Source organism: Malaya genurostris, chromosome 2 (genome assembly GCF_030247185.1).
Source record: "Malaya genurostris strain Urasoe2022 chromosome 2, Malgen_1.1, whole genome shotgun sequence".
Lineage (NCBI taxonomy): Eukaryota > Metazoa > Arthropoda > Insecta > Diptera > Culicidae > Malaya > Malaya genurostris.
The window spans coordinates 266855588-266878291 of NC_080571.1; the positions used below are offsets into that span (position 1 = coordinate 266855588).

The 22704-nt window shown below is 36.5% G+C and overlaps 1 protein-coding gene across 3 annotated transcripts in view; it reads right to left on the reverse strand.

Moving 5' to 3' along the window:
* LOC131429889 (pseudouridylate synthase RPUSD2-like) overlaps positions 1-22704 on the reverse strand; it is a 610839-nt gene that overhangs the window by 90236 nt on the left and 497899 nt on the right. For all 3 annotated transcript variants that reach the window (XM_058594333.1, XM_058594332.1, XM_058594331.1), the window contains one exon: positions 22113-22202. In XM_058594333.1, the coding sequence (XP_058450316.1) occupies positions 22113-22202 (90 nt within the window). The remainder of the gene's footprint in view (positions 1-22112; positions 22203-22704) is intronic.

Here is a 22704-nt window from a genome sequence, read left to right on the forward strand (position 1 = left end):
CTTTGACAGTTATTCCAAGAGATAAGCTTAGGACTAAGATCCTCTGTGACGAAAAATTCAAATCGATATCTGTGAGTTTTTTTTTGTAAATAGCATTCCAAGAAATTTATTTGCTGACAAGCGTAAATACGTGATTATCATCTTTATCATCATATTTGTGTCAGTATACAAATGATCATTGATAAATTTTAAAATGATTATTTTTTTTTATTAAAAATGTTTATTCAGGCCTTTTCGCGTACAACTTTTACGTGGCCGATTGGCTTACATTTTCGTTACTTACCCCCTTTTTCTAGGGGGAGATGAGCTTCCATTTTCATCTAACGAGGATCGAGGGTCACTTTGTCCGGGGTTTATCTCATCATCATTTCTTTTCGTTTTCCTTGTTGATAGTAGTCTTGGGCTCGTTGAGAGTTGCTGTAGATGCGCCTTGTTGTGCATGGGTTGCAGTTGCTGGTTGGTTGGAGGGTAAGTTGTTAACTGCAGCTGGTGTACTTTGTTCTATAGGGGATGATGATGGATTCGTTGAAGGGGATGCTTCATTGTTGTTGGTGGCTGTCACAGGTGTACTGGGGTTGCTTCGGGTTGGTGTGAAGGAAGCACCGCTGTCCTTTGGATTAGTTGTCTCCTTGTCCGGTTTATCCCACGGCTTACCGTAGTGAACAGCTTTTTGGCAATATTGACATGTGGCCATCTGATTGTCATAAGTAACAACTGATTTGCACGGAATTCTTGTATGCTGACCGAAAGTCACATAAGAAGGTATAGCCCTCTTCAAGCGCATGCGTAACAAACATATACCATTTAGAATACCGGGGAAAAAGTTCTTCCACTTTTCTTTTTCGATAGAGAGAATCTCTCCGTATTGGGACATAGTTTTGCGAATATAACGATCGATGACGCTTGAGGGAAGATATATACTGGAATTTTGTACTTAATGGTTTCGAGCAGCACCTAGTGCACATTGTTATTGTCTTTTGCGAATTGAATTGCATCAAACTCTTTATAAAACTGGATGTAAACAACATTATTCGTCTTATAGTATTGATGTAAATGAACACGTTTATTGTCAAGATGGATTTGCTCTTTAAGCTAACCTTCGTATCGAAGGTCGAATTTTGCACTGCCTGAAGTCAACAATAATTGTATTCCTTCGTGTCGGCGGTAGCTTTTGTTCGTTTGGTTCACTCATTTCGAGATCGTTTTATTGTTCACTACACAATACTGCACTTGGTTTCTTCCGTCCCGAACGTAAGCGGTTTTGTTTTATCGACTGATTTGGATGAGATGTGAAAGCGAACTGATTACGATATTATGGTATAACAAATTTTAAACCCATCAACGATACTCTGGCACCAAGTACAATGTGTTAGGTTCGCAATGCCACTATTCCGTTTATAATTTTTTCAGTGAACTTGTACGTGAATCATAGATTGTACTTGTACCAAATATTTTCAAATTTTTTACTTAACTTCGATTGAAGTGTTTCAGATAAAGTTCCTAGAGGTTTTTAGAACAGTTTTCATTATTTTCTAAAATATGTATGACCTAGGAAAAGGCCAAATCCTCATGTCCTCATTGCGATAAAATATACATCGGACAAACAAAGAGAACACTGGACATTCGTTTCAAGGAACATATCTCAGAAATAGCGAAAGCATCCAAAGAATTGGAAAAGGGACTACCACATCACTTCAAGTCAAAAGTAGCAGAACATGCCTTTTTTGAAGATCATGAACTCACTACTAATGACATAAAAATCTTAAGACAAATTTCCAATCCATGGAAATTAGATTCAGTTCGACTCAGTTTGTCGAGTACGCAAAATGTCTGTGTGTGTGTATGTGTGTGTTCGTGTGTGTGTGTATGTGCGTATGTGTGTATGTAACGTTTTTTTGCACTAACTTTTCTCGGAGATGGCTGAACCGATTTTCACAAACTTAGATTCAAATGAAAGGTCTTGTGGTCCCATACAAAGTTCCTGAATATTATTTGGATCCGACTTCCGGTTCTGGAATTATGGGGTAAAATGTGCAAAAAATTGTGAAAATAAGTGATTTTCACAAACTTAGGATCAAATGAAAGGTCTTGTGTTCCAATAAAAAATTCCTGAATATTATTTGGATCCGACTTCCGGTTCGTGATTTATGGGGTAAAATGTGCAAAAAAAAGAAAATATGTGTTCTAATTTTTCTCATAGATGGCGAGACCGATTTTCACAAACTTAGATTCAAATGAAAGGTCCTGTGGTCCCATGCGTAATTCCTGAATTTCATGCGAATCCGACTTCCGGATCCGGAATTATGGGGTAAAATGTGCAAAAAAATGTGAAAATAAGTGCATAATTTTTTTCTCAGAGATGGCTGAACCAATTTTCACAAACTTAGATTCAAATGAAAGGTCTTGAGGTCCCATAGAAAATTCCTGAATATTATTTGGATCCGACTTCCGGTTCGGGAGTTATGTGGTAAAATGTGCAAAAAAAAAAAAATATGTTTTCTAACTTTTCTCATAGATGGCGCGACCGATTTTCACAAACTTGGGTTCAAATGAAAGGTCCTGTGGTACCATGCGTAATTCCTGAATTTCATGCGGATCCGACATCCGGATCCGGAAATATAGAGTAAAGTGGGTTAAAATTGGATACCATCTCTGAAAATGAGGAAAAATCTTAAACAATTTTCTAAATCGACCTCAAATCTTTTCCAATTGATATTTTTTATCAGTAGACAGTCAAACAAACCGATTTCGGTTATTCATTTAAGAATCGAAGAAAATTATTGTGAAGAATACTACATTATTATATACGATAGTATGATTGATATGATAAAGGCATCATTACACCACTAGGTGGATCAAAACAGGTTTTTTGTCTATAAAATCGGGGATTATTTATTACTCTAGGGAGCCCGTAGGCTCTAACATTCTAAAAAAAAACATATTTTTTCTTTTGTGTTTTGTTATAATGAAACACTTCAAGAATGTTATTGTCAGGTTTTTAAGTCAATCGAAGCTGAAATCTTGGGACTGTGAGCTCTTACTTCTATGCAGTATGTGATAAGCAAAGATAAAGGCCCATAACTTGCTGATTTTGGTTCCGATAGCCTTAATTTCACAGAATGTTCTTGAAATGTATTACTATAAGAAAACACGAAGAAGAAAAAAAAGATTTTTGAAAAGTGTTAAACCCTACTCGCCCCTTAAGGTAATTCACAATACTGTGTCCCGGAACCGAAATTTTCAGAAATATGACACTTGAACTTTACGGTTAATCTCTTTGTAGCTTTCTAACGAGCCCAAGTGTGTCAAAATCGTTTAACCAATATACGAGAAATTAGCGACTTTTCAAGTTGGTTCAAATTTGTCGAAATTGGTTGCAACTTTTTCGAGACAAATTAAGTAATAGTTGAAAGTTTGGTTTGTCTTTTATGTCACTTCTACGATTGTATCTCCGGAACCGGAACCACAAGTTTCCTGAATAAATCGATGGCTTCATACCAACTTTCAAGCAAGTCAAACAAGATTGACGTATCAGCTCAGATATATATCCGAAAAATAGGAGTGTATCACCGAAATAATTAAGCTGACGAACGATATTGTGGTTTGATAAATGACCCAATAGTGGCTTTCAAGCGAGCCGATGAGTGATCGAATCGTTTAGGTCATCCCCGAAAACAATTGAACGGAAAGAAAAAGCATAGAAAAGTGCATGAAACTCTACGGGTTTCCGGGGATTCGATCGAAAGCTGGTTTTTCCTACAATTCTGTGTCATTTCTATAGCGAAAGACAAAAAGCAAAAAACTTGTGAAAAACAGGCTAGCTATACAGCCAAACAAAGTAAAAGCGAATAAGGAAAGTTCACACCTATGCAGAGTTTTGGACCATTTTCACTACAGCGTACACTGGCTAGACACATTTGAGATTTGTGTTGTTGACTTCGTGAAACTATCGGGTTACTTCTGAGATGTGGTGTCTCAGCCTGCTCAGGGTTTCTCAATGGGAGATAATAATTTACCAACAATTAATGATACTTTCGAATAATATACAAGAGCATCCCTAATAGTGTATACCGTGTTGGATGAAAAAAAAAAACTCGAAGATGTTTCCATTCAATGCAATACGAGGGTCGTTTATTTCATTGTTAGTAACTTGTTAGTTTTTTGTTGTGGATTGAGTTACATTAATATGAGTTTCAAGCAGATAACGAAACACTTGTATTTCAATTCAAAATAGTTCACCCCAAAGGAAAGTATAGATTAGTTGAATGAAGTTCATGACACATCTTCCTCTGTATCCACATAACGCAAGGCGCAGTCACTATGAATTTGAACGAAAAGTAACATGTGAAAAAGAAAACAAGATCCGACTTCCGGTTCCGAAGTTATAGGGTAAAGTGTGTTAAGAATTCATTTTGAAGGGTCAAAGCAAAACAGGTTTTTTAAGAAATTGAAAATCACAAGATAGAGTTGATTCTTACGTGCAGTCGTTAAATGATTTGAGCTTTAGTCAATCATCCTCAATACTCTGTCATGAGAGTAATGCTTAACCTAGGCTGTGGTAGTTTCAAACACATTTTGTTTGCTTCAAACTTAACTTCTAAATCTAAAATCTTCGGATTCGATTTCCGGAAACTAGATATTGAGTTCCAAATATCTGTTTTTGTTTTAGAATCGGATTAGTTTGATTGTTTCTTCTAGCTATATCAATTAACGTCGCTTCCGCTCAAGGAATGTCTGGGAACACTGACTAGTTTACAGGTGTAGGATTCACAAAACATCATGTTCGCACGCCTTTACAATTTAGAATTACTCGTGCAAGATCGCAGGGCATCCGAAGTTAGGAGTGCTAATTACAGTGGAAACTACAACCACTGAAACCCCTTTTCCCCCGGAGATCCCAGCGCTATTTACTGACGGTGTCAACATAAATCAATTATAACTTGAAGCAAACACGCTGAGCATAATTAGTTCAACATACCAGGATTGGTGTAATAATTGATTAATCACTATAACAAGCTCTTAGCTGCAAATTATGCTTCGTATCAATCCTCGGGTCCACAGCAAACAACAACAACATTCACAGCCTATTTTCAATTATATCGCAGTTTGCTCTCTCCTCCAATCCGTCGGATGTTGTTAAGCGAACGGAGCGCCAGTGCCTTCATTCCGGGTATGGTGCAAAGGCCAAAATTATGGACCATAATTCTCCGCTGAAAGCCAGCGCCCAATAACAATATCCATGATTCCAATTATTTCCACCACTCGTGACACAATCTGTGTTTGCCCGCTTCCTGGGAGCGGATCTTTTGTCTGGCCCCGCAGTGGTTATCTTTTCCTCATCATTTCGTGTCCCTCTGGCTGAGCGTTGCCTTTTGTTTCTGTCCCACTTGTTGGCTACTGATTACTGGCAGTCGTCTAGCCAGTAAGAGGATTTCTTGGTGCCTTCGTTGTTGGACTTCCCGCAGCCAGATGATTCTTTCTGACACAGCAAGACGCACAGATCAGGATTCGATGTGACAAGCTGCAATCGATGGAATATTAATAGCTACGCGTTCCATAAAAACTTGATTAAACGATGTCGTACGAATTACGAACTTGTCCAAATGGCCTCAAGTTGCCCTCCAGTTGGCTTGGCAAGCAGCCGGCCAATTATTTAATTTTAGCAGACATTCGAGTACTTCTGGTAGAGTACATAATTGATGCCAGATAGTGGACTTTGATGAGATCGAAAACATGGCAAGCGATGTACTAATTAATTGGTTTTTCGATGGAAAAATCAAACAGCTTCAAACTAATTGATATTTAGACTGGTTGTCCTTCAAATAAACCACGGCAAATTTTCTAACTGTGAGTGAATGCCGGAATTATGTGATGAATGTTCAGCATCAAGCGCAAAGGATCCGGTACGGTTACCTTGGATGGCAGAAGTTGCGAACAACGAAGGGTTGGAATAAAAGGAGAACAAACTTTTCACCTTAATCCTTCCGTGCGATCTGTTTACGATTTCGGTCAGTTGAAGTACTTTTTCGCAAATGAAAAAAAATAAGTTAACCAACCAGCAATAAATGCTCGAATGATTTTTTATCCCCCATCCTTGTACCGAAAGTTAAGCTTAAAAATTGTTTCAATTGTTTTACGATTCCGAACCTTTCAAACCTGAAACAAAAGATAAGTGAACTTTTTGATTCAATTTTTTAGTAACCGTATTTAGTCGAGGAACAGTATAAATTATAAATTCGGGGGGGGACGGGTACAGCGTGATGGGTAAGTCGATGCCTTTCACGCAGCCTGCCTGGGTTCGATTCCCATCCACGCACATAGGGTCAGAAAAATTTTCTGGCCCGAAGAGGCGAATGACCTTAAGGTTAAAACCTCTATAATCGAAATAAAATAATAAATATAAATTCGGTTTCTCCATGGTCGTTGGTGGAGAAAGAATCAACGCATAGTGGTCTGAATTCAATGCGTAAGTTTTGTTTTGTTCTTGCTAATGTGGAATTCCACATCCGAGTGTTATTCGAAACAATTTTGGAATCTTCCATTTAAAATAGAACGTTTATTTTTGTCGCAATCAATAGTCAGAGTGCACATATGAAGAAAATTGAAAAATAATTTGTATTTGTACAGCAAAATAACCTTTTCTGGTGTGATAATGTCTCATTCAAACATTTGTTGCTTTTTATCGTTAATACACTTTACCATGAGGCACCTTTTCAAAATTTACCATTTACAAGAAGGAGTAGAACCTAATCTCTAACTCTTGTTGTATTTAAGGCAGAAACATAATTTCTTCTTCATACCATCGGCAATATAATAGCATGTCCAGTAGTATGATATATCCATAAATAACTCAAAGTTGAAGTTTTCTAAAACGTTTGGTATGAACAAGCATTAAGGTAAAAATTCAGCACCAAAACAATTCGCGCCAAATTCCAAACACATACATTTAAAGAATCAACGCACGAAGCGTATCGTACGAAACCGACACATAGAAATACGGAGCATTTTCAGTTATTGAGCGCAGTGGGTTCGACACGTTTTGTTCGCTAGTAAAACAGGTACTAACTATATATGGTTAAACCACGAGTATTTTGAATTGACATATATAAAGGAGGTATATTTGTGCATGTTGTTTAATTTGGTAATAATAACAAAAATGCTCTTATAATTGATTTTCTCACCTATTGTTCATTTTTTTACCGTTCAAAAAACGAGAGATGAAGATGCTGAGTGTGATACTTGTTGTGGTTGACTGATCACCTGTACATCAATGAAATTCCATAGAAACTCTTTGATATTCAGATACATAGTAGCTCTTATAGACAATACGAGTAGTAAAAATTTGGCTATTCATAACAATACACTACAACTTTATTTGTTGAGGAAGTTTTTGCAATGACTGAGTGGAAACATATATTGGAAAAGCCGAATGCATAAGAAACTCACAGAAAATATGATTTTTTGGAAAAAAGATACGCTCAGAGACAGGACTCGAACCTACGTTCTTATGCATTCCGTGCATACGCGCTACCATTTCGCCACCGTAAGCCACACAAGCTCTAACACACGACTGGTTTTGGTAAAGCGTACATCGAACATGGTCCAAATCCTAGCCGCTTCACAACCGGTATCATATATCCAGACATCAGTTCGTGCTCGCATCTCACACGACACAGTCGAAAATCATTTAAGATCGAAAATCATTTACGGTCGAAACAACAGAAACAAAGACAGTACAGTGAACAATAGAGTATACGGAATGGTCAAATACGATTTAATAAAGCCGGAATCTTGGCCTACAAGACCAAGTTCAATTTGTATAGATTTCAAGCGTTGCAAAGTTAGACCAGCAGCAAATGAAATTGAAATCTTACTTAAAGAATGAATGCATCTAGACGCTAATAATGTAAGTGAGATTCAATTTAACAAAGCGTCTAACTATGTGTACATTATGTTAAAAACTTGAAAGAGATGCAATTGCATTCGCTTCGGTTAACACCTGTGCACATGGTGGACAATGCCATAGAAGTACGCGTGCATGACCTCCCCCCGCAGGTCACCGATCAGTACGTTCGGGAGAATATGTCGCAGTACGGTGAAATCCTTTCCATCGAAAGGGAAGTATGGCGGAATTTTTTCCCCAGTATCCCGAATGGCGTGCGAGTGGTACGTATTCATCTACGTAAGGCAATTCCATCTTACATCATTTGTGGTCAAAGTGGCACACATCCGTGTAAAACGCTGATCACCTATGAAAATCAGCTGGTTACATGCCAGTTTTGTGAACAACCTGCACACTACGGTAAACCTTGCACCGAAACTGCGAAAAGGACATCTTCAATCAAAGACAAGGTCAACCGTTCAACAATGGAAACTAGTAAGCGTAGTACTCCTGTTTCACCATCAAACCAACCAGCAACTGCAACCAATGTACAACAAGGCGCATCTACAGCAACTAGCAACGAGCTCAAGACTGCGAACATCAAGGAAAACAAAACCACCGATGCGGCAATGGATGACGAGACGAGTCACGAACAAAGTGCCCCTCAACCCTCGCAGGAGAGAAATGGAAGCTCCTCTCCTCCTAGAAAAAGAGTGACAACGAGATCCACTTCAAAAAATGCATTATTTAAAAAATCGGCTAATTCGGCCACGTAAAGCTTGTACGCAAATAGGCCTATGAATACCTTTTAAATAATAATATATCCAGACATCCTTTCTGTTCATCAGACAACAACCGCTAATTAAAATAAATAAATATATCGTAGTTGCGTTTAAATATTCTTCTGAATTTCGAGTTTCCAAATTTGAACAGCTGAACCGAACAGATTCTTAGCAATTCTGTTGTATTATGTAATCTTATTTTTATTTTATGACTTATACATTCAAATATGTTTCAGATTTAACAATTTACCGAACATGTTTTGACACTTCCCTAAAGATAGCCCTGAAAAACTGGTTTCATTTGATTTTTTACATGTTTATACGTCGGTCGTCGCCATAATTTTATTTACACTATCAAGAAAAATGCAATTATTTTCTTAATTTTTGGTAAGATTCGAAATAAATGTATTTCAATTATGTTTGTTTACCGTTTTTATAATAAATAGGTATAGAATTCGCTCAAACAAACAAATATTTTCCGAAGTGTGGAAAGGCATGTCAGTTTTATTCTTATTCACTTAATCCAATTATGTCTCTGACATTACCCACCCGTATGGTTCATTTTTTTTGCAATTTTTACTGAATTCTCCACGAATGCTTTTCAGAAGAATTTCGATGAAAATAATAGCCTACCATATGATTGAAATGGTGCACAAAGCAGAACGGTAACATACCCCCCTTATTGACCTTCGATGAACAAAAAACGCAATCCGCAGTGCGATGTTAAATCGGCACTTGCGTGAACTGCATATAGTGCGAAACGTTCTTGAATGCTGGCTGCGTGAATAAATAATTTATATATTTTTCTATATCGTTTATTTATACACGGCTTTGACCCAATTTTGGTCGTTCGCCGGGTAATAAATAATAACGTTCATATTGAATTTAATAAAAGAGTAAAGTTTGTGACACTTTAATAAAAAGTTAAGATCGTTAAGGTAGAGTAAAAATATAAATGGTCCTAAGTGACTGCCTTGAGGGATTCCAGAACAGACTGCGAAAGGTGTTGTAATACAGTCTCCGATTTTTACTGACATTTCACGAGCAGTTCGATAAGACTGTAGCCATTGGCGACTGATACTTGAAGATTTATTTTGTCGAAAGCAGCGAAAAAACAGTATATATAGCGTCAACTTGTAGACAACGAATAATGAAGGACGTGTAAGATAATAAGTGTGTTGAGGTTGATCGTTTCGGCATAAATCCGTGTTGACTTTTAGAGATGTAGTTGTTGCAGTGATGCGTAACGAATTCGAGAACTATAATTTCAAGTAATTTGGATACGGCGCATAGCGCGGCTCTCACACAATAATTGGAAACATTAGATTTGTTTCCCTTTTTTAACACAGGGAAAACTAATGATTTTTTCCAGATGTTGGAAAACGTTCCGGAATTGCGTGATATGTTGAATAGCATCGATTTTATACTAAAGAGGGAATTCCATCCGGACCAGCTTTTGCAATCATAATATCAGTAATGACATCATTTTGACAACTAGAGTGATATAGTTGCACTCGCATGTCATTGTTTCGATCTGTTTCACTCGTTAATTATTAATCAAATTTAATATTAGCTCAAGGCGGCTCTTACGGTTAACAACACTGAAACAAATCATCTAAAGGGTGATGTTTTTTTAATTGGTGGAGCCATCTTATCTTATCATCTGACATGTTAGAACACAATAATGAATAATCTTGTGATTTGCATACCATTTTACTCAATCCATCATTCGCAACATTTGATCTATGGGGCTGTCCATAAAAGACGTTACGCCGCAAGGGAAGGGGGGAAGGGTTGTTGTAATGTGACGTGCAATTTTTTTTTATTGAGCGCAATAGAAAAACGTGTATTTGTTGATATAAAAGCTTCTTCTTGTAAATTCGGAAATGAATGATGCAGGAAATCAATGAATGATGCAGGAAAAGTGCACGGAGGGGTGAGTAAATTAGCGAAATTAATAAATTTTGCCTAAAATGAGTAAAAAAGAGATACCTTCAAACGCTTTAACTTAAGTTATGCACTGACCATTTTAGTCAATGTATATGAGTTTAGGTGCACCAATCGCTTGGAATTATGGATTTTTTAACTTTCGGAAATCTTATGATAGGTAGTAAGCAGATGTGGAATATAACACATGGATCAATAAGTCCCGAGACTAAAGCAGAGATGGCGCTCGTAGTAAACCAGTAACCACGTCTTTCTAGAGTACTAACCTTTGCTTGAAACGGGTCAAAATTTTAAGTCGATCCGACCAGAAACAGCTGAGTTATCGAGGTTGGAGTAAAGTCGTTTTGTAGTTTGTTTAAAAAATGGAAAAAAAACGAGTTTCGTGTTTTGATAAAACATTGTTTTTGATGGGTAAAAACACCATGCAAGCGAAACAATGGATTGATAAATGTTATCCGGACTCTTTTTCATCAAAAGCAACGATTTGTCGGTGGTTCGCCGAGTTTAAACGTGGTCGTACCGACACAAATGACGCAGAACGCTCGGGTAGACCTGTGGAAGCCGTTACACCGAAAAATGTGAGTGAAGTGACAAAAATTATAATGAAAGATCGTAAAGTGAAGCTCCGTGAGATTTCTGAGATGACACAGATATCATATGGAAGTGTATTTACTATCCTTCATGAAAAAGGTTTTTTCCAAGTGGGTGCCGCGATTGCTGCAATGCACCCTGCCACAAGTCGATGAAAACAATGGCGAAATTGAACGAATTGGGCTTTGATCTGCTTCCCCACCCCCCATACTCGCCAGATTTAGCCCCCAGTGACTACTGACTCTTTGCTGATCTTAAAAAAATGCTCCAGGGAAAAAGATTTGGCTCAAATGAGGAGGTCTTCGCTGAAACTGAAGCTTATTTTGAAGCGAAAGATAAATTTTTGTATAAACATGGTATTGAAAAATTGGAAAAACGTTGGAACCATTGTATCACCCTAAAAGGTAATTATGTTGATGAATAAAAAAAAATTTGCAAAAAAGATGTTGTTTCCATTGTTAGTCTCGGGACTTATTGATCCATGTGTTAAACCAAACAAAGAATGAAAGAATTACAAAAATTTGTTTGATCGGTCGCATCGAAATTCCATGCTTCTTGATGTGTTTAAAATTCATTCAGCAATACCATTGGTGGTGGAGTAATATCAACAAAACCAGCAAATAACAATAACACATATGTTGTAATTATCAATAATTATAATGATAAGAAAAACATGTTCAATTATAAAGCTTGTCATGCAGCTGATTAATGGGTAAATGTAATGTAATGTTTAGCTTGAATAACATACACAGAAGTAACAGCCCGGGAAGAAGCGATTTTCAAACCAATTATTAAAACCAAACATCTCTATGGTAGAAAATAACATTATTTAGTTTGAAATAAGAGTTAAAATATCAAAAAATCATTGCAAAGTCTGCATGAGAAAATAGCAACAAAATATAAAATTCTACCATTGTAACTTCAAAGCAAGAGCAAAACATTTATAAAGGAAAAATTTTTAAGTAATTTGATTTTCTAGCTTTGAGAATAGTATATCATAGGAATTTCTCTTATCTTATTCTGATGCAGTATATTCAATTGTATTCCATTTGAAAAAGGAATCACTGGATCAATTGTACTTAATAAAATTGGTATGTCTCATCAATAACGAAATAAGATAAAATAACAAATGTTGATGCTAATTAGATTTTGCCTAATCAATCAAGAATATTCCTTCGATTAAATATCAAGAAAATATGAAGTATTTCTACGACAGCACAGGAACATCAAGACAAGATATGATGGTAATATTTGCTATTATTTTGATTTTTGTTTACTACTCACATCTACCCAGAAGGAGCGCAAGTTTTGCTAGGGCAATTCAAACGCTCCTCTCAAACGCAGCGCCTGCTGTGTGCTCGAACCCTGTGCTCCCATTACTTCCATAAATTAAATTCATGTCAAAAAGCGCTTTATTGAGTTTAATCAAAATAGTGCATCATAAACATCATCATCAGCATCAACCAGCTGAAAGTAAAACAAAGTTTTTTGTCGCTCTAATCACTATGTGGTGTGAAATATTTTTCTAAACTAATTTTGCATTGAGCATTGCTATTGCGTAGAGAATGCTGTCAAATTAACAATATCAATGTGATTACGATCCAAACTTATTATTTTCATAAAATTTTTATCTAGCATTTATTTCTCTTAATCTAGTATTCATTTTATTGCGAATGAAACAACAGTTGCGAAATCTAACACGGGATACATCAAACGAGAATATTGACACGCGTAATCCTTAGTTATAAATTCCTTTAGGATTGCTGTTATTACTAATTTTCACACCCCTCAACGGGGGATCAACGATTTCAGACGTAGATCATGTCATGTCTTATCTTGATCATATGTGATTTTCCTTCACCAAGATCAAAGCTGATCGAATCATCCAATGATTGAACCCAAGTAGCACGTTAAATTGCTGTCATGTATTTTTCTACTGATTGTGCAACTTATCAAATTAGTTTATATTACTATTCTAGTAACTGTTGTGTTATGGAAAAAGCGCAATATTTCTTTGTTGTGAAACATATCTTTAAGTTAGTCCGTTGTTACGAACATTTTTTCACAATTATTGTGCAACTGATACAAATACTCATGCATCGATCCCATTACAAATGCAGCAATTCAATCAACGAAAAAACAATTGTGAAACTCATGGAAACTACTACGTAATGTAAACAAGAATTGAATTGATGTTTACAAAAAATAGCACACATAATCTCTAATGAATAAGTTTTACATTTGATTTTCAAAACAACTGCTCGTAACACAAACATGGAACTTTAAAAATATTCTGCACATAAATAAATGGTATTACGTTATATTGTAGAATTGACCTTTAATAGAAAATCGACAACGAACTGCATTTTTATGGTGAAACATGTCCTCATACGCCTGAAATTTTCAAGCGCCTTTGAATATACGTGTTTTGATGATTGCACATAAATTTCTATGAAAATAACAACCTATTCTTTTCAATGAGTACGATCGGGATAGTGTTCAAAATATGTATAAGAAAGCTATCAAACATTCATACACCTTTTCAGACGATTTTAATCATATTGATGTTTCAATTATTCTGAAAAATGAATTTTTCTTCAATATTTTCCAATATGGCATCGATGGTAACAGTGTGTTGAAAAGAAAATGGTTCACCCTACGAAATGATTTATTTTATCTAAATAAAAGGAAATATAACCATGTAAATGTTGAAAAGAGATTTTTTTATCAAACTAATTGTTTTTTAATTTATCAAACTAGTTGACTTAAACAACAATACAGTTTAGTCATTTATCTTAGTGAACCCGACATTTGTGATACGCACTGTAGGTATTATTTTGGTGAGCCCATGTGCTAAAGTTGCAAAAACAAGTTGCTCAAGCGGTAATATGTAACTATGAGAGTAACTATGATGAATTTGACATTTCATTCAATATCTTTAAAAAGTGATGTCAGGTCCGCTCATTTTTTCCGCGAGATGAAAATTGATTACAAATTATCTGATTGATTTTTGTTTTCATTGCGTATTTAATACTGTATTTCTAAAACTTTTATGATAATATTTTTATGTCAATAAGTTTTTCGTTCATTTCAATCAGATAAATCTAGTACAACTTATTTGCAAGTTTCGAATTGTTTGTCTAAAAATGAAAAAACTGCACACACTGACCTAAAATTTCATGAGGAAACCAAGACTATGCGGACTCGGTAGCAAAACATTTTTTACTGCGAGGTTTTCAATTCGGCTTATCATTTCTCGCCTTGCGGAGAGCATATTTTCCTTTTTTTTTTCTTCACAAGAGATAAACAGTCATTTCGTCACATATTGAGTTGGATATAATTATGACAGCCATTTGGAAAGTTTTTGATAAGTTGAACAATTGTTTTTGTTACTTCGTTTTTACATGAAAATGTGAAAACTTTTGCAGAATCTCTATAACTGCTAGTGCAACATGGACATGTTGGTGATTTGCTGCAGAATTGTTTCAGATGTACTTCAAACTGTTCTTTAGTGATTTTTTTCGCTAGTATTGTAAAACTTGACAGTGATAAGTTGCACAACCGATTTTAATATAATTAAAAATCTTTCTAAACATATTAACCATAAAAAACAATTCTAAAACCTCTTGAAATTTCAAAACGTTACATTTGCTACTTAGGAACTTACAAGAATCAAGAATCATTTTAGCTCAAAATAATTACCGATTACAATTTGTGACAAAGGGGGAGTGGGGAGTCAAAAATTTCCAAAAAAAGCGTGACGTCTTTTATGGACAACCCCTAATAAAACGCAATAGATAATGCGATACTAACCAGTAGGAGGAAATTCACTGATGATCGACCACCCCATGTGTCATCGCGATAAACCTTCGTCCGCTCAGTTCCGGTGGAAGCTCCTCTGGTAAAAACGTTACTGCATCAAAAACGTTGCAAAAAAAAACGGCCTGCTCCCACCTTCGTAAAATGCTAAATCATGAATTTAGATTGGACACGTACCCCGACCGTTTCTGTCCTGTCCGGTACTTGACCGACCCTTATTCAGTTCCCGAGCGAATAGGAGCAATCTACCGGAAATAAAAGCCATCAGCAACGACCAGCTGCCAGCGACCGGCAGCAATAATGGGCGGACACGGGTTTGGCGTTCGGTCAGGAAGTGTGATTCTACGTACGCTCTCCGTTTTCGATGGGGGACGGGGGACACCTTTCACAGTCAACAGAGGCAATCGTCCTGTTTTGTGGGGAACAATTTTGAAATATCCGCTGCTTTACCCAAAATGTAAATGTTTTCCATCATTGGTTGAAAGTTCAGTTCGAGTTCTGTTCCCCCAGGGTGGTATTTCTACACGGCATGGAGGCTTCCAGTTGAGTTCCGTTTAGTAAAAGCGATTAGCGGTTCAAAGAGGCTTTCACAAAGTCCTGTTTGGGTGACCCGGGAATGCCTCTGAGACAATATTAAATCAGCCTCAAAAATTCAGCTCGTTTCAAATTATCTCATTCGGTGTTTCAGAGTGTTGTGCAAACAAAGTTTCGATCCCGCAGGGTCATTTCACACTAATGAGGTATAAATAAAAATATGCTCCGTCTCAGTCAGCCTCTTTCACTAGCCGCTGGCACCACTTTAAAGGACTGTGCATTAAGAAGCGAGAAGCGATGAATCTTCAGCCACGACTCAATTCCTCACTCCACTCTGGAAGAGGGGAAACTTTTCCGACGATGCATTTCTTTTCACTCAACCGAGCCCTATTCAACGGGGCACTGAGCTTATGCCAAAGGCTCTATTCTTAGCTATTCGTTCAATGAAAACCTCGCACCACTTGAAGAATGCAAATGCAATCCTTATGTGCGCTTTCCTAGACGCGATGTGCGGTGCATAACGTGCCTTCCCGGGGAAAACCCACGTCGTACCTAAACCACAAAAGCAGTGCATTGGGGCTTCCATGTACCGTGCGATATATGTAAAGTGACAGTTTTGTTAAACATAAATGCAATATTTTCGCTAGCTTGTGTACTCAACCAATAGCTTTTCGCAAACAGAGAAATGCATCAACCTGATGTTCCCGTACGGTACTCTGTCGTGAAGAAATTTACATGCAGCAGGCATGCGACACGCTTCGTGAAATGGCGAGAATAAGCCGGGAACAAACAGACGCTTGGGCTGTTCATTACTATTCTTCCAGGTCGAAAATTTTCGAGAAGAGCTCGTGAAAATGTCAAGCTGAACGTGATACCGTCAACCGGCCTGTCGCTAAGTGTAATAATGGTTGCAAATCATTGAAGTGAAAAAACGAAACAAAAGACCAGCACAGAGAAGGGTTCGGGAGGGAATTCGGCAACTTTGTATTACGAAAAGATTCATTCGATGTTAAGGTCTTTCAAGCCGTACCGTAGGCGGTTGGAGGGATATCAAAAACCCAAATTCACTTTGACTTTTTGCATACGATGTTTATTTCGTTGAAGAAGTAAATCTTGGTGTCAAAATTAATTCACCGGGTCGAAGTGTGACATTTAATGTAGCATTCAAGTGTCATGAATTATTAGCCGGAACCTCCATTTCTCATCTTTTTTTGGCTGAGAGTCGACTATCTTGACACATGATGTTTTTTTTTTCATTACGTGTTTGTGGCTGAAATAAACAAAGCGTGCAGAAGTACTACCAACAGATCAATCAGAGGTTATTTTGGGAGAACATCAAACCGTTTTTCGTATGACACGAAATCACAGAAAAGTTGCCAACAAGTTTTTTTTGGTGAACTGAAAAATATCCCGGCATTAACATCAAAAGTACAGTCGTATCATAAAGCAGTGGTGTATAGACATCTAACACATTTCTACCAATAAGTTGGTAGAATCGATAAAATTACCTAATTAGCTACAGTTTGCTTTCGTGTTTTATTCGATACAGCCATGAGTCGCCTTCAATCGGAACGAAAACCACAAATAACAGTTATCTTAAATACGATAGTATTGTGAGTAAACAGATGAACAAAGCTAAAGTACAAATAGTGTCGGCATATGTACATTTGCCGCAAAACTCAACCTACATTGTACGGTTATTTGTAATCGAATGGCACATCTTTTTATGTAAAAGTCAATCAGGTTGGTCCATGTTTTCATTGAAATCTGGAATCTAAATTGAATATAAAACTGATTGCACGGTGCTGCAAAGTTGTAGAAAATTCTAGTTTTAGTAATAAAAGTAAGATGCCTTTTGAAAAATCACTTTTTCTATTTAAAATTTTTTGTGACCTGTTCTACGAGAAAGTAATTTTCGAAAGAGTTGAGAAAATAATCATTATGCATAATTTTCTGGAACTAAGTTTTTAAATATAAGCTACCATTGAAAAGTTTTTCATAAAAAACTGGTTCTTCTTATATGGTTCTTCTTACACACAAAAAAAATTGAATTTTACAGGTGAATTAATTCCTTACACGATGTAATTCATAAAGACCTAATTTGTTAAATGACGGACAATTTCATTTGCAATTATTTAATGTTAGATTAGCTTGAATTTCACTAGTTTCGACTGTAACTTTAATTCTGCTAGCAGGTGCGACTGTATGAATTTAAATGCATCTTTTACCAGCGCAGATGTGTGCTGCTGTGGTTCAGTCGATTAACAGACGTCCTTTGCGATCCAATGATTCTCGGTTCAAGTCGCGGCGGTCGCTATCAGTATTCATTTGTTTTATTTCTATGAATTTCATGTCATGGACTTTTAGACACAATATTAAACGTTCTTCTACGTAAATTTACGTGAACTGCGACGCTCCAATTTTTGTGCATCTAATAATATGTAAAATCGCAGGGTTTATTCGAAGTGTGTACAATAGATGCCATATGGATAAAAGTAGGTTCATAGGTAGATTTTTGAAAGGTCATAGAACAAGAAAGGTGGAAGGGCGTTATATTTATAACTCATTTCAATTAGTATTGAAAATGGCTTTCAAAAGAAATAACCCTTAAACGCAATAACGTAACGTTTCAGTAGAACAAAAATGTTCGAAAACTGTTTCTTACCAACAAGGTTGATTCGTAATTCGCACTTTTCTTTTTTTCTAGTTTGACAACTTCAAAAAAATTGTTATTTGACCTTTTGTTTCAACAGACTTCGCAGTAAATTCATAGCGTACAGAATCGTTGCATAGCTGGTGCTACGATTCTTCTGACCTTAAGAATCCTTCCAGGTCGGGGTTCGAACATACGACAGAAGGCTTGTTAAACCACCCTATGCATTGAACTGCCAACCCGTACTAACAACGAATCTCCTAAAAACGGCTTCGATTTTCATAATTATGAAGAATTTTCTAGAATTATGCTTTCTAAAGTTTCGATGATTTTATATAACGAGTATTCTTTAGGAGGCTTGCTTTATAAATAGGCATTACTCTATTGTCTGAAAGTTGTTTTAACAGTGTAAAATGACGTCTCTACTCAGTATTGTTTGGCAAATCATCATAAATAGGTTAACACCAGAACACAGTTCACTTTCGCATCTCATCCAAGTCAGTCGAGAAAACAAAACCGCTTACGTTCGGGACGAAAGAAACCAAGTACAGTATTGTGTAGTGAACAATAGAACGACCTCGAAAATGAGTGAACCAAACGAACAAAAGCTACCGCCGGTACGAAAGAATACAATTATTGTTGACTTCAGGCAGTGCAAAATTCGACCTTCGATACGAGAACTTGAAGGTTTGCTTAAGGAGCAAATGCATCTTGACATTAAACGTGTGCATTTACTTCAATGAAATAAAACAAATAATGTTGTTTGCATCCAGTTTTATGAAAAGTTGGATACAATTCAATTTGCAAATGACAATAATAATGTGCATTATGTGGAGCACGAGAACATTAAGTACAACATTCCAGTATATATGGAAGAAAGTGCTATTGAAGTGCGTGTGCATGATCTTCCCTCAAGCGTCATCGATCCTTATATTCGTAAAACTATGTCCCAATACGGAGAGATTCTCTCTATCGAAAAAGAAAAGAGGAAGAACTTTTTCCACGGTATTCAAAATGCCGTTAGTTTGTTACGCATGCGCTTGAAGAGGGCTATACCTTCTTATGTAACTTTCGGTCAGGATACAAGAATCCCATGCAAATCACTTGTTACCTATGACAATCAGATGGCCACATGTCAATATTGCCAAAAAGCTGTTCACTACGGTAAGCCATGTGATAAACTGGACAAGAAGACAACTACACCAAAGGACAACGGTGCTTCCTTCACACCAACCCCAAGCAAACCCAGTACTCCTGTGACAGTCACCAACAACAGTGAAGTATCCCCATCAACGAAACCATCCAACGTAACCCCTATAGAACAAAGTACACCAGCTGCAGTTAACAGCTTACCATCCAACCAACCAGTAACTGCAAACAATGTACAACAAAGTGCAACTACAGCAACTAGCAACGAAATCAACAACAATACCACGGCAATGGATGACGAGACGAACCACGAACAAACTGCCCCTCAATCCTCGCAGGAGGTTAATGGAAGCTCCTCTCCCCCTAGAAAAAGGGTGACATCGAGATCCAATGCAAAAAAATTTTTAGCTAAAAACTCAGCTCAATCGGCCACGTAAAGCTTGTACGCAAATAGGCCTGAATAAAAATATCTTTTATAAAAAAAAACTCCAGCACAACACTTCCAAATCGTGAAGATTTATTTCTAAAATCAGTGGACAATTAAAACTGCTTATAGCGCAAAATTCTCCTCAGTGACGAAGCGCATTTATGGTTGGATGGATACGTCAACAAGCGAAATCGCCATATTTGGAACAGAACTTAAAATTGTCACGCATTGTCAATGAAAGAAACCAATCCAACAGGCTCATTTTCAATATTTTACTGTCTCACTCGTAAATGACCGACACCAGAACAAACGAAAAGAAACGAAGCATTTTCGTTTCTCATCGAAAAAATGAAAAAGTATAATTGCCAACGTCACTTTTTTCTCTATGACAAGACGAAACCAAACTAACGTCTGCAGGGAGCATCAGCAGAATTTCAATTCTCATTCTTTCATCGATGTATTGAAAATCTGTGACACTTGGCTATAAATAGTGATTATGACAAATCGAAGTACTTACACCCCAGAACCTTTTTGGAAACTAAAATTACTAAAAATTCGAGCAACAACGGGTAAAAGTCATTGTGAAACCTTTTTCTGTCTATTTCAATTATCAAAGCTTCAGTTGAATACCGGCACTGCATACTATGGGATTTTCACTGAAAACCGCAAATGACTGAAAGGGCGAATGAAAGAGAGCTTATGTCATTGATTGGTCATGGATTTCGTTTTTAAAGAGTGCAAGCGAAGCTGAGAGTGGCATTAATTTCTCGTCATTTTCGTCTATTTTGATTCAATGAAAATGACTTTTATTAGCTCTGTTTTGGAGCACGGCGTTCAAAAATTACCGATGCATCTCGATAAATGTACTGTCTTTGGGCTGGTGGAAACATCGGATTCTATTTATGTAAAGATGACGAAAGAACACGCGTTAACGTGAATGAAAATCGATGCAGAATTGAAATTTAGTAAGGAAAAATAAACTTTTACGAACAAAAACTCTTCTATAGGCCGCTTATAAAACCTGGAAAATCAAGCGTTGTGTTGTTTCTGTATTAAATTTTATGAGAAAATAAAAGTCACTATTTTCACAAAAGTGTAGCAAGCGTTATAATACAGATACGTATTTCAGAATGTTATTTACATCCTTCTTCAGTGTATCGGTTTTATAAGTTAAATAAATGAACAAAACGGTACAGCAACAGTACTATTAGTGATTATTACTCTGTTTAATTGTACTATCGATTATACTAGTAAATAAATTTATTTATTGAAATCCGATATCATTACCACATTTGTTTTAGTAATATTCTAATCCTAATTCTAAATTACGTTGCCTGTTAGTGAGAAACGACTGAAACAGTTTCTGCTTAGTAATCCGAAATATGTTTTTTTTTTGCAATTGTTCTACAGAATCTAAATTGGATTTAATGTTATGAAATGGCAAAAAAAGTTACCAAAAAATTTCAATATCATCGTTATTACCAAAAACAACAGAACTGATTACGGTCAGTCTGTTTATTCTAAATGCAAATCATCTTATACGACTAACATAAGAACGCTTTGAGATAAACGATCTTAAAAACCACAAGAAACGATTAGTTTTTTTTTTGGTTTTGATAATTTATACTGGGTAAATGTTGACGCACCAATGATTACTAAACGGTGGTGGTTTTAATTACCTTCACGACAAGAGACTCGCTATAATTACGATACTAATTATCTCCGTAATGCTATTTACTCAGCAACCAACCATTCATTTCGTCGGATAGAACAGCACAAAAAATAAACTAATTTCTCTTAAAGCCAAACATTTACTTGTGTACCTGAAAAACCCAGTTCATGAAACTGTTGGCGAAAGTTTGCCCTCCCCGATAGAGTTTTATTCAGGAAATCTGCTGGCGAAACCGTTCGTTAATTTCACAGCCGAAGTTCTCGCGTTTTTAGAACACCTAGCGACTGTGGGGTCGGCTTTCCGTGCAAAATGAGTTGGATTGAGCTGCGTAGGTTTCGTGACTGGGCAGAATCATTCAAGACACCGGCAAGTTTTGAAGTTACGCGTGCTGTAAGTGGAAGCGTTTTCTGTTGATGGATGCCAGTGATAGAGGAAATTGTAATGAAAATGTTGAGTACTTGGAATCCAAACTATCGCAGGAATGTTATTTACAGTTTAGATTCCGTGTCGGATGGAACACATATTTTTGATTAACTATCGCGTCGATTTGCTTATGAATGTACGATGAATATTATAATGAATATTTCTGTTTATGGTTCAGGTGTTTGGTTCTAACTAATACAGAAACTTTCAAAACACTGCTTATGATAAATTACCTTTTTGAGATCTTTCACAGGCTCACTTTCGTCAGCTTTTCGTTTTTCTGTCGAAACCAGCTTGGTTTTGTCCTTCTCGGACATAAGGATCTGTAAAGAAAGAAAATACACGCTTTATCAGTATCACGAAACTCTAAAAATGTTTGTCTGTGCTGTTTTCACTGTTTGTAAATATTTTTCTGCATTGCAATGAAACTTCTATTCACCTGAAACCGTTCTGACGAATGGTTTATTTCACTGAAGGCAGCATTGCACAGAATGCACGGATTTTACCATAGTAATCTAATTGTTTCTTAAACCGGGAAAAATTTATAAACCGAGACAGATGTGATTTTTTGTGAGGACATTCATAATCACGCACGTTACGCAATTCAAAATAATTCTTGCTTCAATCATGCAATGCAATCAATTCATTTTCATTTATTTAAATGAACGACTGGATGCAAACGTCGGATAAGTGCAACATAGTTTGTAAAACCCGGCAAAGTATTTTTGATGGGAGAAAACCGGATAAAAATATTGAATGCAAAAACCTGACTAGGTTTTTGCAATGCCAAATTCATTTCGATGCAAGAAACGAATTGGACACTTG